Source organism: Manacus vitellinus, unplaced genomic scaffold (assembly GCF_001715985.3).
Source record: "Manacus vitellinus isolate BGI_N305 unplaced genomic scaffold, ASM171598v3 scaffold_2_pilon, whole genome shotgun sequence".
In the NCBI taxonomy this organism is placed as follows: domain Eukaryota; kingdom Metazoa; phylum Chordata; class Aves; order Passeriformes; family Pipridae; genus Manacus; species Manacus vitellinus.
Window position 1 is genome coordinate 32,109,256 of NW_021940208.1, and position 18,229 is coordinate 32,127,484.

The following is an 18,229-nucleotide window of genomic DNA, read 5'->3' on the forward strand; positions in this document are numbered from 1 at the left end:
CTAACAGTGGGTTCTGGTGCCAGAGGTGTCCAGTACTGCTTCTGTTGCAGCTGCCCATAAAGTGATGCTCCTTGTTTATGAAAATAGCCTCTGCCTTTGTGTCCACCCATGAGCCTTTCAATTAGTACACCAAAAATGGTCAGTCTTGCCTTGGACTCAAATAAAGTTTGAAGATTCTGTTCACTGAGAAATTCTACCACTTTGACATTTCTGTTTTGGAATGTGATTGAAATAAGGAAATATGGACATTTTCTGTGCAACAGAAATCCTGGGAAATTTCAATTGGAAGTATTATAGTGCTTTTTTTCTGACATTATTTATACAGTGTTTGGGGCTATTTTACATTCCCACAGATGAAATATTTTGATTGATTAACAATGAAAAAAAATATGCTGATCTGGAACGTTCGATTCCGAATTATTTCATTACTTCCTGATAACAGTTACGTCTTGATAATGAAGTACTGCTTGACGGGACTTGCAGTCCAGAAGCTTGGCACATTTGCTCTTACCCTCTCCCATTGCCCGATTTACATCTCTGGTACTGCATCATGCAATTTAGTCGAATGAAATTTGAAATCTTACTGCTTGATGTAGCGATAAATGAATCTGATCTGTACAGTGTAAGATATGTTCAGGTGTTGGTTCCCATGAAGCAGCATGCTGCAGTGGAAAAATGGAAGTTAGCATTCCAATGTTCAGGTTCTCAATGCAATAATGCAGGTCAGCACAACAACAAAAAAAAGATCAAGTATTTTTAGGTTGGGTATTTCCTCTGCGTTTCCTGAATAAAAGATTGAAAATGTAGGTGACTAGAATATTGAAAATATCTGCCAAAGTTTGGAAATGCTTTTTCCCATGCACAAACTGGGGCCAGGAACCAGTCTGCCTGGACAATCTTTCTTTGTTACAAATTCGGTCCTAGCTCACATGCTTTCCAAGTTTGCCTAACCCTGTAGGTAAGTCCTCATTAAATACCTCCTGGTGAGACAGAGAGGTCTTTAGGTTCATACCTTGTTTCACCAAAAGGAGAGATATTTCAGAGAGACAGATACTTAAATCCTTCCTAAACTTCTGTACAGGCTGAGTTTAGTCCACTGGAGAAGCCTGGAAAATCAGATCTCGTTTAGACTGCTGATGGTGACTTCTCCTGCAATAAAAAAGGGATTGGAACGCTGCCCGGAGAAGGACAGGACTGGTTTTTGGTCAAGAGGGAATGCAACCTGGGTCTGTCACAGTGTAAAAGAGGGACCAGACTGCCAGGTCATGGCCATAGTTTTGCTGGAGCAAGCTATGCAAGAGAGCCAGGGCCAAAAAACAAATGAAAGAGGGAGAATTCTCTAATCTAGGATTATGCAGGTGGCATGGAAGAAAACTCTAGGGACATTTTGCCTCTTGTGTTGTTTAATGTTAAATGCATACATGCTCCAGGAAGAAGGAATGTTAGCTCCAGTTCCCCATGTTTGCAGATGAGTCTAGATGCTTCCCAGCTGCTGGAGTTGCTGACTTGATGTTGCACCCACTTGAGCCTGCTTTGGGCCAGGAGCCCTGCCTTCCTGGCCAGCTGCTGTAAAAATGGTGTTACCAGATACCTGAATTGTCTTGGCATCTCTCAGGGATGGTGGCTGCCCCCTCAACCACGACCCTAAGGGAGCAGAGGACTTAACCCATTTGTTCCCACTTCACCCATGGGCATTTGTGTCATCAGATCATAGAATCATATAATAATTTAGGTTGGAAAAGACCTCTAAGATCATCAGCTTTGACTGTTAACCAAGCGCTGCCAAGTCTGCCACTAAACCATGTCCCTAAAGGCCATATCTACACATCTTTTAAATACCTCCAGAGATGGTGACTCTACCACTTCCTTTGGCAGCCTGTTCCAATGCTTGATAATGCTTTTGGTGAAGAAATCGTTCCTGTTATCCAATCTAAGCCTCCACTGGTGCAACTTGAAGCCATTTCCTCTTGTCTTATTGCTTGTTACTTGAGAGAAGAGACCAACCCCCACCTCACTACAACCTCGTTTCAGGCAGTTGTAGAGAGCAATAAGGTCCTCCCTGAGCCTCCTTTTCCCCAGGCTAAACAGGCCCTCAACCCTCCCTCAGCTGCTGCTCCTAAGACCTGTTCCCTATACCCTTTCACCAGCCCTTGTCATAGCCATCCAGCTGGGCACCTCTGGCCAGGGAAGGGCTGAGCAGCTCTGGATGCCGAGAAGGTTGGCCTCTGCAGGCACTACTGTTCCCTTCAGAGTGAGGGGAGAGGAAAGGAATGAGGAAGGCTAGATCATCCTCCACAGGTTTTTCAGAGGTGGCTGCCTCTCTCCATACACACAGCAGGGGATGTAGGCAACCTGTCCTGTCTGTTCTCTAGCCAAGGTAGCTTCAACTTCAGAGAAGTCAAACCGAAATGAGATAGCTGGCACAGACAGACTTGACAGGACCCACTGCTTCCTGTCATATTGTCTTTCTGATGAAAAGATGGTGGTTTCTGGGCAGGAAGAGGAGGGAAGGAAGAACCACAGGGCAAGACTGCTCTTCTGCTTTGCAAGACTTTCTTTTATTTCTGCTAAGCAATATCACATCAGCAACAAAATAAAAATAATATATAGAGAAGGACCCATACAAAGCTCAATCGTAAAATATCAGGTCTGACAGCCCCACGGCATTTGGGCTGATGCTTTAACCTCTCACAGGTGGTTAATAATACCTAACAGAAGAGTAAAAAGTTTAGAATTGTAAAATACTCTCTCAATCCTGGTAGTAATTACCTCTTAGCAAAGTTAGTGCTTGCCAACTCAAAAAGAACCAATCCCCTTCTGTCATAGAAAGGGGAAAAATGTAACAGCTATGAGAACTGTGAAGCTTATTTTCAAATAGATGCCTCAGCATTTTGATATTTTCTGTGGGATTAACTAGTAACACAGGAAGGCTAATACATATGCAGAGCTTTCATTTGCTTCTGTAACAATTTGCCGGGGGCAAATTGAACTGTGTCATGAGAAACGGTGTTGTTTCCCCTCCTTCTTTGTCAGATGGAGCAAAAGACTTGTTAGTAACATAGAAACAATTTGCAAATTAATGTCAGTTCAGGGAAAGTTTCCTCTTGCCTCATATTTCTGCTTTTCTTGAGTTTCTCTTTTTCTTACCCAAATAGAAAGGGCTGCCATTTTAGAAGCACAGAAACCACATAATGAAAGGTGTAAAAGCGTTACAGGAAAAGCATAACATAAAATAGAACTGAAGCTCTTTCTCTACTGATCTGTTACACTTTTCCCCCTTCAACTGAGTTGCTTCTAGCTCAAAAAAAAGATTATTTGCCCTGCTCTGTGTATAACCCCAGCTCCTAATGATGGCTTTGTGCTGTGCCTCTGAGGCTGGTTCTGTGAGCATCTGGTGCCGATGGGTACAGGCAGTGATGGCTGCAGAATACTAATGCTGGCACTGGCTCCCACAAGGCTCTGCTTGTGAAAAATGCTTTAGCCATTCAGTGTCCATGCACCATGCTGAGCAACAGGAGGACAGAAAAGCCATGCTCAGGGACTTTTTTTCAATGCAGAGCAAGAAGGCGTCAGCAACGATGGCTCTCTGCTTCACATTGTTATGCCCAGCCTTCTTTCAGAGTTCCAGTCATTTATATGCATAAATATCAAGCCTGTCACTTGTTGCAGGCTTTGATAGCATTTGTGTAACAAAGGAATCAGAGGGAGAAAAGAGCTGAACATCTTCTATTCCAATCTTAGAGAATGAATGACTGTGTAGCTATGGTGACTACTTTCTTTCTGGTTTTATTAGATCACTGTCCTCTGCAATTTGTTTTCCTTCCTGTCCTGCTGCCCCAAGTAAAGGACCATGAGAGGACCTCCCCCCACACACCCCTTTGTTTTTCTCCCACACTGTGACTTCCCCACATGGGGATATCTCAAAGAATTGCCTACCAGTAACGATTGCTACAGCAAAACCTCTAGCCACATACTGACACAGTTTTTCTTTTTGCTTCAATTTTTTTTCCATTAGCTATCTGACAAAGTCACTCCACATCACCCATTTCACACAGAGATACAAGAACCCTTCTGTAATTGTATTTTTGATTACTTATTTGATTTTTCTCTGTCTCCCTTAGGCAAGATGCATGCTTGCTATTTGCTGTGCATACCATATCTTTCTGCAGCTTCAAATTGAGGTTGATGGTATGTTTACCAGCCATCTCTGTCTGGACAGCTATGAGTTGCATCTAGATTTCCTCTGGGTCTTACAGCTATTTTGTATTGAAAGACAACTAAAATACACTACTCGTATAAAAGCTGCTTTTCCATTAAAGTAATTGGTGAAGTATCACAAGAATGTTATTCTGATGCCAGGAAGGAGGAGGGAGAGGTTTGTACTGATTGCTAATAGGACAATCCCCCTGTTAAATGTGGTCTGCACAATTAAAAGCTTGGGAAGTCTTTCTGAGGTTTCACACATTTGGGCTTTGTGCCTAGGCTCAGGGTCTCAAACATGGAGGTGGTTTCAGAACACCACACAAGGGGAACTATTTCAGCAAAAATATCAAGGTTACATGGCTAATTTATTAAACTGTCTTGGATCACCATGCACATGCATCTTTATTGGCATGCAACTCCAGCAGAACAGAAGTAACAATTTCTACTTGGCCCTCCAACAACACATTGCTCTGCTTCTGAGCTATCAAAGAGGTTTCAGGGACAAACAACAGATAGAGCCCCTGTGAACATTGCCAAGGCTAACTAGAGGTTTCTTTCTTCCCCCGAGTAAGTGTAATTTTTTTGTGCTTCCTGCTTTTATGAGTCTTCCCTAATCTTATAAAAACCTTGAAGCAGTAGTATTATAGTCTTGATAGTCTGAAGATATAAACAGTGGAAGATTTGTTGGGACAAGTCATATATTTTCCTGAAGAAAGACTTATGTGCCTGAAGGCTTCTCTGCTTTTTTTTCCCCCCCACAACTGTATCAGTTGGTGTAATAAAAGATATTACCTCTCCCTACAAACTTCGCCTTACTTATTAGAACAATTTCCTCCAGGACACAAAACATTCTTAACTGAGTGTTAAGAAAACTCCAACGTCAGGGTAATAGAGTGGAGTTCAATGGTGTGATTTCCATGGCCGAAGCCAGTTGGCACAAATTAAAACAAGGTGGAATGAACATTGTCCACCATGATCATTCTGCACATCACTAATATCCCTTTCACCCCACTCTACATCAGTATTTTTGTCTTTCCTACCTCTCAGCTATATGGAGCAGCTCTTTTCTAACACATGAATACACACTGAGTAATGTCTTCTGGATGCTACTTCAGTAGAAACAGTAACTCTTATGGTATGCATGATGAAATTTCTCTGCCTTCGATTGTCTTCTTGGTTGCGTATCTCTGTACATTTTTTTTTTGTTTAATACAGGTGAGCTTGAGAGAGATAAAAAAAAAAGCCCACTGTGACTGAGCGGACAGTGTCTTCTTTAAGGATCACCTAAATGTTGTCAACTTGGTTACAAATTACAAAATTAAAGGATTTTTTTTTAAATATTTCAGGTGAACTTTCTGTGGAAGGCATACAAGACCCATTCCTTGTTAGTGTACATATTATCACAGACCCAGGTGAATCCAAGACTCTTCAGCAAGCCATCGATAAGCTTCTAGCCTGGATCCATCCAGACCTCCAGCTGTTCCGAGTCTCAGAAAGACGAGTGCCCAAGAAGCGCAGGAAGCCAGTTAAGGCTGGTGTTTCTCAGCCAGCCCTTGCCATCATTCTGTTTCTGCAGGAGGAGTATGGAGAAGAACCAATCTTGCAGCTCCATGAAACCTTTCAGCGGCCACCTTGGCATTACCACCACACAGAGCTAATGCATGGGAAATTCCTCCCTTACATGCCTTGCAGCCAAGACTTTTACACTTTGGCTCCAGAGACTCCTCTGTGGGCCATTCGCCCAGTGCACTACGGGAAAGAAATGATCCGCTTCACCATATACTGCAGGAATGAAAACTTTGGGGACATTTTGAAATTGTATGAGTTAATATTGAAAAGACCTGTATGTCAGAAAAAAGCAGACTTTTGTGTTTTTCCTGTCTATTCTAACATGGAAATAGACATTCAGTTTTCTTTAAAGAAACTTCCAAAGGGCCAGGTGCCAATGACGACAGAGTCAGCAGTGCTGGAGTTCAGAGTAAAAGATGTGGGGCAGCTTGTGCCTCTCTTGCCCAACCCATGCAGCCCCATCAGTGAAGGCAGATGGCAGACAGAAGACCATGATGGAAATAGGATCCTTTTGCAGGTAAGTTCAGTACAAAGGGAAACAGAAGCACATTTCTTGGTTTTGTGCAGGAAAGCTTAACCTGAAAAGACAGAAAAATAGCCTTTTTTTTTTTTCTAGGAGAAAGAGCCAGGACAGTACTGCTAAACAAAGAATCTGAAACCCCTTGCTGTGTGTGTAACTAATCAGAAAAGAGTGACTGATATTATCCAGATATCAGTTAACCTCAGTTTATGCTAAGAGTGATGTGAGGTAGCTGTTCAAAAAGTACAAAAAGAAGGAATTATGAGCCTGACTGAAGAAATGATGGCTGTTGAGTTTTGTTTTATAAGAAATATGGGCACAGAACTGATAGGGAGTTCTAAAATAGCCCTCAGTTATGAGATTCTTATGGAAGACAAGCAGAATTCCTGATGGTACTCATTTTATTCTAGCACCACTGGGTGACATACTGCATCTCTCTTTTGCACAGTGATTATCAGGATGAAGAGAGAGGTGATGAAGGAAAAGAAATGCACCCTGAAGAGCAGCCTAAGAGAGACATTCCCACAGACTCTCCTTTTGAACTAATCTCAAGTGCTTGTAACTAAATCCTGAAAGAGAGTTTATTTGTTAGGACATCTATAGGCACCATATCTGTATCAGCATGCTCTGCTTCACTACACCACATCCAAGGGAGATAAAAAGATAACAAGTACCAAGCTTTTAATAGCTGCCTGCCCTGCAGAGAGTGTATCTGGCAATCCAGAGCCAGGTCAATATGCATTCTTGCACTGCAGAGGTATTTATTACCGCTTACATTTGTATCGAGGAGCACAGGCCTTCACCTTTGAAAAACAATTGTTCAGATTTCAAAGGGTATTTTTTTGGACTGAATTTCATTCATGTGGCTTGTCCGGTTGTCTGGCCTTGTTTCTGTGGAAGAAGTGTTGGGGGTACCATCCTTCCACCCTACAGACCTCCCAGCAAGCAGAGAAGTGTGTACACTGTGTGTAGCACAGTGCCTCGGGATTTGTAGCTCCTGGGATTGAAAATCCAAGTATACAGGGCATCTGTGCTCTGGTGAGTCAGACCCAAGTGGTAGTGAAACCTTTCAATGCTGCTTTGCAGATGCCACCCTCAGAGAAACCCCGTGCCAGAGCTGAAAAACACACATATAGGGCTGAGAAGGGCAGCCTCCTTGCCCATCTGGCAAGACAGTCACCAATTTGTCAGAGTTACTGATTGTACTGTAGGCATATCCATGTCTGAGATAACTTGTAAACTGAAGCTGACAAGAGTCATCATGAAAATTATACACAGCAACCACACTCACAAATATCCCCTTTTCTCTGTTCTTTCTCAGGAGGTTTCTGCTATGTGGTTTAACTTTATGGGATCTTGCACCAGTTTCAAGTAAATTGAAGGGAAGGGTAAAAAAAAAATAGGGCTTCTAAATAAGGCTTTTGATTTAAAACCAAATTTCAGAAGTAACAGATGCCAGGCAGTACAGAGGTAAAGCAAGACTTGCTGAGCAGCAGACTGAGGTAAAACCTGCAAAGAAAATCAAAATAAGATTTTAGCCATATGTATCAAAAAAACAAAAGCCTGCTAAGTGTGGCCTTCAAGTGAAATTAATTTTCATTTCTATTTTTGGTGAGGATGATGATGGAATTCATCACATTTGAAGTGTGGTGAAGCAAAAGAAGTTTAATATATGCAAAGTGGAAGGAAAACAGAGACTTTGGATCTAACTTATGCAATTATGAAATCCTGAAAACTAGGTCCTGGTATACAAGTTTTAAGCTAGTCTGTACAATTAGAAGTGGAGCTCTACAACTAAATCAAAGGGAAAATGTCCTGTTTGTACTCAGGTACCTACAGGCCACAAGTGCAACATGACCATGGAAAGAAAAGTGCGTGCAGTCTCTGGTGTGTACTGGTGTTACTATTCCCTAAGAAACGTGCAAAGTGTTTGTGCCCATGCATTGGGTCCCAAAGGCCTCTCCTGTCTTCAACTCTGGACTCCAGAAAGGTAACATCTGATAGGTGCAGGTACAGGGAAGGGCTCTCCCCCCGTGCAGAGGAATGGTAAGACTGTCTTACAAAGAGAAACTGGAAGACTAGGGTCATCTGAGCCCAGCTAAAGTAAGTCTAAAGGGAGCTCTGACTGTGCTTGGAAAATGGACAAGAAGGTAAACAGCAGGAACAGGAAAAGGCTGTTTCACTAAATGGTTGTTCTGACACAGGAACAAAAAAATTGTCAATAAATAGATTTTAGTTGGCAGTGTTCGGATTGATGGCTAACTACATAACAGCCACACAGCAGGTGCCAGCAGGTTAATACCTTAATTCAAGGCAGGGTAGTTGGTTAGGGAGAAGGAAATGATGGGGCATGGGTTGTAGGATACACTGGATTTTGTGATCCATGGACTTCTTATATTCTTTTAATTCATTCTAAATCCAAAGAAATTATAGTATCTACCTTTGAAAGTGGCAGGCCTACATTTTGACTTTTCACAGGGAGCTGCTATTATTTATATTATCCATGCCACAGCATTGTTAAAACTCTTCTCTTCTTTCCAGTTATATGAACTCAAACAATGACTTCCCAGTATTTTTCAGTCTGCATGTCTGTTGGTACTTCATAATCATCAGAATGCTGCACCTCTTTAAGGATTAAAATTACAATTATACCAAAAATGGTAGATTTGCATCCCTATTAAATTGCAGGCAATGTTTAAAGTTTCAAGTTTGAATATACCTCCATGATTAGGCTAACAAGATGTGACCTCCGTGTTTTTCTTGGTGTCCTCACAGGGACTTGGATACTTGCCAACCAGATTGATCCATGTTCTTAATCCATTTTGCAAATGCAATTATCAAGGGGCTTAGATAAAGTCAGTGCAAGAGAAAACAAAGTTATTCATGGGTAAGATAAATCTGCTTAATGCCACAGAAACTATTCCTTCATTTGCAAGGAAGCCCTTCAGAACTATTTTGTCACAGTAGCTTTTCCACATTGGCAAATTAGCTCCAAGGGTGCAGCTATGTACCAGCTGAGGCGCAAAGGGTGAGCTTCAGTTGGCTGTAGCAGGAGCAAGGCTTAAGAACATGACTGCATCCTGTGGGAAGACACCCACACTGCTTCACCAATGCTAAGCCCAGAAACAGGAGCTCTCAGGAGCTCTTGTCAGAGCAGTGGGAAGAATATATAAATAGTGTAGCTAAGAATCTACCATATACTGGTATACTGAGTATACAGGTTTGCAGGTCTTGTCCAGATTCCTGGCTGCCTGTGGGCATCATCCACACAGAGACAGCTGAAGTTCTAATCAACTTGTTACTCCTGGCAGTGCAACATGGGAAGCAGGAAAGGTTCATGAGAGATTGGACTGGCTTGGCCATGCATGTTTGAAAAGCAGGGGTAGTGAGCTGAGAGAAGAAAGTGCACAGATGGCTTCTTTAAATCATGAGAATAACTTTCAGTAGGATTGGAAAAGTAAAATAATATTTTGACAGAATTTCTTAGCTGCTCTGTGTGAGGTGGAACATATAGACATATTCAGGAGGAAGGTGGACATCACCAAATGAGTATTTCATCTAGGCAGTAGCTCAGCACTTAAGCATAAGACCTACTGCTGTTTTGTGTGCCAAAGGGTACCTGAGCCACCAAGAAAAGATGTCTGGACAGATTAGACTCAGGACCTACAGGAAGGCTGTGCTTTCCTGGAATGCCAGACAGGCACCCTAGGAGATACTAGCATGTACCAAACATATATGTTGAGGCATCTGAGTCACCATGTAATAACGAGTTTCTTGCTGAAATCTGCCCTCCTTGATCTTCCTCAGCACCAAAAACAAGACAAGTAAAAATCAAAGAAATATATGGTTTGTTACCAGTCCGTGGTAGTCCTACCTGAAATAAAATAGTCAGATCAGCCCCAACTGAGACTAAAAGAAACATTTTACTCTCCTCTGCGGCATAAGGAATGGTTTGCCCCTCAAGCTTATCTTTGCTAAGGAGAGGCAAATCTTGGAGGCTCGGAATCCACTTATTTTTATGTTTAGATTTAGGACTCAGATCAATGTGGTCATGGTTGCATTTACTTCAGCTGACCAACCAGACCCTTCCAGACCTCAGCTGGCCCTGCCTTTCCTCTCCAACAAAAAGGAGTATTCCTTCTCCTTCCCCTAGTTTCCAGTTTGGGTGCCTTAATGGTCATCCAGCATTCATATGACCTTGATAAAACATGTAAATATTCTAAGAGCATTAGTCAGTCTGCTGCCATTTTAGATATGGGCCTTGTGGCACCTCTGCCATGTCCCTGATGGAAGCATACAGCTATTTAGTATCCTGAAAACTGAAATGCTTTCGTCTGCCTGCAGTGTCAGCAGGCTTTGTAAAGAAATGGCGTAATGATTTGTGAAATGGTTAACAAAAAGTCAGGCTGGATGATAAAATATATGCCTGTAGTCTTAAATGCAGTTAAATCATGTCATCCCTGTTACTCAAAGCATTACCAAGAGCAGACTCTGGGAGATAAAGGAAAGAAAACACACTCACTCCTACAGTCTGGAGTCACTACAGTTAAGTACAAGTAGAAAAAAGAAAGAAGAGCATCTAAACCAGAATCAGAGGAGGCAAAAAGACAAAAACAGGCAAAAAAAGGGGCAATTTTGCAGAGAACAGTTTTGTCTGCAGGAAGGGAAATGGAGGTGAGAAAAGAGCTTCGAGCTTGCTTGAATTAATAGTGCAGATAGAACCAAACTGAACACAAAGAGGAAGAAAGACAAGACAAGCATCCACTGGAGCAGGTTGCCCAGAGAAGTTGTGGATGCCCCAACCCTGGAAGTGTTCAAGGCCAGTTGGGATGGGGCTTTGAGCTGCCAGGTCTGCTGGAAGGTGTCCCAGCCCATGGTGTGGGAGGTTGGAACTAGACAATCTTTAAGGTATGTCCAACTCAAACCATTCTACGACTGTTATGACAAGCAAGGATGTGCCAGGGCATCTTTACAAAAATTACTTTTAGTTTGTTTAGAAACCAGTGAAAAGGACAGTGTTTGGAGCAAAAATTGACTCAGTCAAGGGAGGTGCCTTAAGCTGATCTAATTAGTCTGTAAGTTTAATACTAGTATCCTGTTGTTAAAAGTCTTTATTTTTCCTTTCCTTTTTGTGACACAGGTGTTTGGTTCTCCTTAATACTAATGACTGGGGTTTTTTTGGGGGGGCATAGTGAATCAGTCAGTAATTCAAATAGGAGGAGATTTTTTTGTTGTTTTCTTCTTCAACCTAAGGTACTTTATTTTTTTTGTTAGTGCAGTTATGTTTCATGGCATACTAGGATTTCTTATGACTCTATACACCCAGCAAAAACTCTTGAGAGTGAATATATTTTGTGTTACAAAGCACCCACCTTTTCTAGTTTTGTAAACACACTCTAAGCCACTTTTGAAATACATTCAACTTTAAATCAAATTGTGCATTTTGCTTTTTGATATCTTGTGCTTCTGAATACATTTTTTCAAGTCTTACTTTCAAGTAAGATGTATTATGGTGATACTGAGGACTAACTTCTGCCATTTTTTCTTGTGTTGATTTTTTTCCTGGATCAATCCCACTGGTTTAAATACAATTAAACAAACACCGTCGCACTCCTGTTGAGCAAGGCAGGCAAAATCTGGGCTTGAATGGTGATGTCATTGCTGTGCTGGCTGGGTCCTGACCTCAGCAGAGCCTTGCTGGCAGTTCTTAATACAGATAATACTTAAGGAGATCTCTATCTGCTTTCTTAAAAAGCAGATAACTTAAAATAGACTGCTAGAGCACTCATGGATTTTTTTCTGTTAGGTCCAGGCAGCCCAAGGCAAAAGTGCATTTCCGCAAGCTTCGCCACAAGTTGTTTATGGCATTCCCAGATATTCATCATGAAATTCTTCTGCAGCCCATTGTAAAACACAAAGACTCTAAATCCCTCCAGGCTTCACAAAGATTTGTGCAGAGATTATAAATGAGCACCAGATTAGCGCCAGATGAAAAAATCTGTTCTGTTAGAGAGCTAATCTGTTCAGTCAATGGCCGGGTTTGTTGCGCATCTCTGTGGCAAGGTCTGACAAACCTAGGTCCCTGTATTTGGAATTTCAAATCAGAGTGTCATTTTGGATCATCTCTTTGTCCTTTCAGATGACTGACCCCCTCTCTGGCATCTCTGTGGTGCTTGTACCTGTTGCAGGCAGCATGGCTGTACCAGGCAGGGCTCTGCCAGGCTGCAGGGAGGTAACAGGCAATGCTGAGAGCAAGCCATGAGAAGGCTGAAGACGAGGACTTGAAAAAAAATAATTCATAAAATTAAAGAAGATGCAACTGTTTCCAAAGCCAATGGCAAGCTTAAGGAGGTGGGAGAAGCCTCCTCAAAAAACTAAAGAGAAGTGATCACATAATGCAAAGGCTGGATGCAACACTCCATGTGCCATGCCAGGGTGGCACAAGGGAGCACAGTCAATGGGCTTGGCACAGGACTAGAGCTAATTTTGCCTGAGTTTTAATCCTGGCTAAATCATTGAATCCTCTCTGTGATCTCTGACAAGTCAGAGAATGTAGATATAGAAAAGTCTTATTAGTCCACATAATCCAGTTCTCTACAATATAGGATTAGCCTGTAAGCTTTATTCACTAGTATTTCGTGAGATGGAGCTTCTGACGCACTACCTGTTCTACAGTTGTGCAGTCTGGTATTCTCATAGCCAGGAAAGTCTTCAGTTATATTGTTTTAAGATGAAAGTATTAAAATAATATCTCCCTGTTATTTCCCTTTTCTGCCCATGTAATGAAGACCAGCGTTGGAAAATAGGTCTTCTAAATCTGAATTTATCTAAATAAATTATCGAGATAAGCAATTCCTCCTGTAAACAGAGCTGTTCAGAAATAAGCTGTGTTAGTGATGTCACTTGGCCTGCCCTGCAGGCAGCCATCCTAAGGCAGGCTGTACTTGTCCCCTTCTCCTCGCTGATCCACTGTTACCTCTTGCCAGGCCAACTGGGCTTGACCAGAAGCTGTGACTCAGTATCAGGATTAACAGCAAATACTTTGTATAAAATGAAATGCCTCTATCTGACCACAGGAACATTAAAAGAGCTAGGGAAAAAAAGTTTAAAATAACAAAACTCTAAAACTAGTATCTTACCTAAAGTAAATTGTTATTAGTTTTAGCCCAGATACTTAAAGTTATTTGACTGTTTGGGGCAGGTTGCCCCTTCCAAGTACTTCCACTTAGAAGTGCATTTCCCCTTTCCTTTGAATTTTTACTTTTTATCTGCATTTTGGATAGAAAGTTCCTACATGAGAGCAGAGGTTTTAGCAGGCGTGTTTCATCTCACCTCATCCATTTATTCTGGTATTGCCCTTGGGTTCACATCCTCTTTGGTGATGCCTTGGGTGAGCATCCTTTTGAGTCCTGAAAATTTGGTTGCACCTGTAGTCGTTGTGTTGCATATCTACAATCCCAAACTAACACAATCTGATTTAAACTAGAGGGTTTCAAAATAATAGAAGGAGCTCAAAACAGCTGTTCTTATGTCTGTGCTTTATTCCCAAAATGCTTAAGATTTTCCCTGTATTAATAAATTACACATGCCCAGCAGCATTCCCAGTCACTGAAATCCCTGTTACAGAGTGTGTGTGCTTGTGAGCCAGCCAGGATACAGTAAATATGTACAGTTACACAATTGAATTGGACCAACTGTCTCTTAATAGTGGTGACCTGAGAGACCAAATTAAATTACTTTTTCTTTGGAACAGATGTCAGAAGTTATGTCAATAAATAAGAAATTATTGCCATCATCTAAATACATGAGATTTTTATTAGTGTGCAAAATGCCTCTTGTATACACCAAAGCCAAATAAACACATGGGAGTCATCTCTGCAGGATTTGGTTCAGCTCCAAATCACAGACACCTAAAACTGAAGTTTACTTTCAGGTATTTTTGTGTCAGCTACAGTCTGTGTTCTTACTGTAGTTGGTGGGTATGTTCTCAGTGCAGCCTAAGGACATAGAAAGCAATTCAGCTAAACAGACACAAGAATTTCTTCAGGGAAAGCTGAATTGCTCGCCAGACTCCATTGGCTGTATTAAGTAGACAACTAAACCCTACCCAGGATGCCTGTGTATATATATACACATATATTGGTGTGTATATATACATGTATATGTATACATATATCCATGTAGACAGGTGGTATAGTCTGTGCAAGGTAAAGGCAAGGCTTTTGTACTGCTCACAGAACTCTCTGTGGTGTAAGTACAGATCTGTTCCCAAAAGCCATATATTTTCAGGTACAGTTTCGTCTGAGTTGTTACCAGTGGTCCCATCCTTACCTTTTCACAAACAGGAAGAGGAGACTTGCTTGAATCCTTGATTTCTCTGGATGCTTGATCTACCAAATTATCAACTAAGTCTACAAAAATACAAGAATAGCGTGAAAACAAGCCATGGTGGGGCAATCCATGATTGTTTCTCTTAGAGGTAGAAGTGTTCTGGAGGTGCTTCTGTTGATTCACCAAGCATGATGGTTGAGTTCATGTAACATATCTGATAACAGAGCTACTGCAGAAAAAAAATGGTACCTTTGGTTAATGCAAACAAAATATAATGAGAAGTGTTTTCTTAGACAAACCCATAAAAGAGTGATCTGGTTGTGTACTTTCAGCGTGTCATATTCTTATTTCTGGGTTATCCAAAAAATGTCTTCATTTAAGAAGGAGCTGGTATTTTCTTTATGGGCACAAGCCTTTTATCTTGCTGGGTATTTTTTAAGCAAATTGGTTTATGTGTTGCATAAATAAAATAATGTGTCTAGAAGTCTAAAGTGATTTCTGACTAATGTTTTATTGACAATTGACTCATTCTATTTGACTCATATGTACTCAATTTCTTAATTTCTCCATTAATTCATTTAATTCTTTATGGTACTAAGGAAAACAGTTTACTGTATTACACAGAAATAGGTTATGAATTAACGTATTTCATTACAGATATATATATGTGTATATATATTAATCTACAACATCTAAGTGAACTTTTGGGGCTTGGCTGTCCTATAAATCTCTACCTAACTGATTATGAATGAGCAAAACATTTTTTGCAGATGTGGAAATCCTTTTCTGCCTCTAAAATCACTTCAATAAAAACCAGAAGATGGTTATGACAGATATAGGTCACTAAGACAATGTGATGTGCACTACCAAGATGTTAAAAGCAGTGATGTATGGAGTTCTTTTAGAGACAGGGGATACAAAAGACCTCCTTTGTTGCCAGGTCTCAGCCCTTTCTGTCATGTCATATAATCTCTTCACTGAAATGAATAAGCTCTGTCTTTATCTATTACTTGCCCCGTAAGACTCTTTTCCTGCTGTTGTTCTTAGAAACCTTTTATTAGTTTGTGGTTCAGTTTTTTAATAGATAGTTCGTCTTTTTTTTTTTTCCTGTGGCTCCATTTTTATCAGTTCAAATTTATTCTTTTTCACATATGCATGATGTGAGTCATGTGCAGCATTCTGGATGAGGCCTTAGCAGTGTTGTCCATAGTGCGTTAAGACTTTTTTAACTCACTTGAAACTGCCTCATATCATGTTGTCACAGCCTTGTCACTTTAATAGCACATAGTGATCAGGAATCCCAGTTCTTTCTTTCTCCTCTGTTTCCAACTGACAAGTCCCATAGCTGAGATTATTGTTTATCTTCAAGAATATATATCTTGCACTTTGTCCCATTAGTTTCTGTCCCTTTTGGGAGAGAGATCAAGCATTTTTTATTTTGCGAGAAATTCCAGTAACAAGAATTTAAGTTGAAGTTTTTGAAAGGCAAACTTCTAAAAGCCTCACTGAAATAAATGAGATGATGAAAAACCTTCTGATTGGTCGAACACAGTGCAGTTACCCACACATCAGTGTCTAATCCCATAGGAAAGCCACCTGGCATCCAGTCACTTGAGAAGGATATTGGCTCCCCCTTTATCACAGCTGCTTTCCGTGTTCAAATGCTTGAGTATCTGACAGGCAGACAACTGAATCCTGCCTTAGGACTGAGATTCAGGTCCAAATTCAGATCATAGCCATCAGTTTCAGTCTTCAGTCTACGTGTCTACAAGCAAATTATATGTCTGTGCATAATGTCACTATGAGCTAGATAACAGAGCAAGTGGGTTCTAGGGTGCACTGCTCAGCTAACCAGATGTGAAAGAGAAAATGTGAAAGAGCTGAAAGAAGTAGTAAATTCTGTTGGGAAGACCAAGAATGAGCTTGCTTGCTGAAGGCTTTCTGATGTTTCAGAGGGGAAAACAAAAAAAAAAAAAACACAGCAAGGAAGAAATGAGAAATGATCATTTTGGTAACATATATCTTCCATTTATTCATTTTTGTTCTTCAGCTGTCCACTAAGGCAGTAATGTAGGAAGAAAGAATATGAATGAATCTGAACAAGTCAATAGGAAGTGAGAATTTACAGCTAGTGTAATTCAGCCCCCAAGGCAGGGCTTCTCTACCGTTTATTCTTGTTGTCTTTGAGGCTCCTTATGTAAATATTTGGGATTTTGGCAGGGTGGTTTCTCTTTGTTACTAAAGTGAAACATTTGCTACAAGCATACTGACTGAAGTCTGCTTTGTAATTATTTGCAGTAACAACTCAGCAACGGAGACTTTATGGTTGTAAAACTGCCAATTCTGTATTAATGTGATCTTCTTTTTTCCCTCTCCTGGCTGCAGCAAGCACGCAGTTGGTGTAGGAAGGCTGCAAAGCAGAACAAGCAACCGTATCCATCTCTGTCAACAGATTCACACTTCACCACTCTGCCAGCCTTTCTTCCTCAGAGCCACCTGTCTATCTCTGAACAACCACAAGAAATGGGTCAAAAAAAGGTACATCCCAAGAACGGCCTTGGTCATTATCTTGGTTTCTCCCAGGAGGACTTGAGACACAGTGATGGGGGAGACTTCACGCACAGATCCAGCAGTGCCTCCAGCATTTCATGGTCATTTCAACGAAGCAGGTCTCTGTTCTGCTTGCCCACAGTGAACTCCTCTTCAGCGTCAGAGACATTTCATTTCAGTGAACCATTTCATTTTTTAAATGCTGGGTCAACTGCAACCAGGTTAAAAACATGGAAATGCAGTCCCAAGCTTAACATTGATGACTTGGAAGGTGCCCAAGAGACTGATGTGGATACAGGGATGAAGCTGTCCTTCTCAGACCTGTCTGTGGTTTCTGCATACTCTTCCCTTAATGGATTTTGCAGTGAGTTGGCAGACTCTCTTCCCCTACAGAAACAAACTGTCAGTAAGGCTAAACAGGCGGCCACCAGTGGAAGGCCTGTTTCAGCCATGTGCAATACTTTTGAGTCAGTTGATGATTCATTGCGTTCTCTTTCTGAATGGTCTTCCAGCTCTTTCACATCAGCATCTCCCACCAAGCATCACAAACAGTCCTTGAGAGCAGCTCCATGTTCTCTGGACAATCATGCTTGCCCAGCTTCACCAGTTAATGAAGAAGAATTTTACATCTGAGGTTTCTCTATCTTATACCTTCCAGGGCAAACGCGTTCTACTTGTGAATGGCAGCAGTGGGTCCACCTTGAGCATACAGAAGGTTCCTCACTGAGGAGAAGGTGATGCAGCAGAGCGGGTTAAATATTTGAAGAAAATACTCAGAACCCTCTGAGATGGGTATTCCCAAACTAGGTACAGTAAAGCAGTCTGAGCTTGTGCCTTTACCTGGAGGAGATGATCAGCACAGAGGCTTTTCCACAGCACTGCAAGGTGGATGTTTTCTGTGACTGACCCTTTGGTGGTGAAAGAAATGCCAGAAGAGGCATATAGTATTCCATTTTAATTTGGCAGAAAATGAAGATTAATTTGTGATACCAAACTGCTTTAACTTTATGAGAAATTCCTTTAACTCAAGAAAGACGGGAGAAGAAAGGGGTCTTA

At 41.2% G+C, this 18,229-nt stretch overlaps 1 protein-coding gene across 1 annotated transcript in view; it reads left to right on the forward strand.

The window, feature by feature from the left end:
• FAM124A (family with sequence similarity 124 member A) overlaps window positions 1-18,009 on the forward strand; it is a 39,246-nt gene extending 21,237 nt beyond the window's left edge. Inside the window, exons 3-4 of the mRNA XM_018071503.2 lie at window positions 5,550-6,289; window positions 17,009-18,009. Coding sequence (XP_017926992.1) covers window positions 5,550-6,289; window positions 17,009-17,806 — 1,538 coding nt within the window. The 3' untranslated portion in view covers window positions 17,807-18,009. The remainder of the gene's footprint in view (window positions 1-5,549; window positions 6,290-17,008) is intronic.
• Window positions 18,010-18,229: the final 220 nt, after the last annotated feature.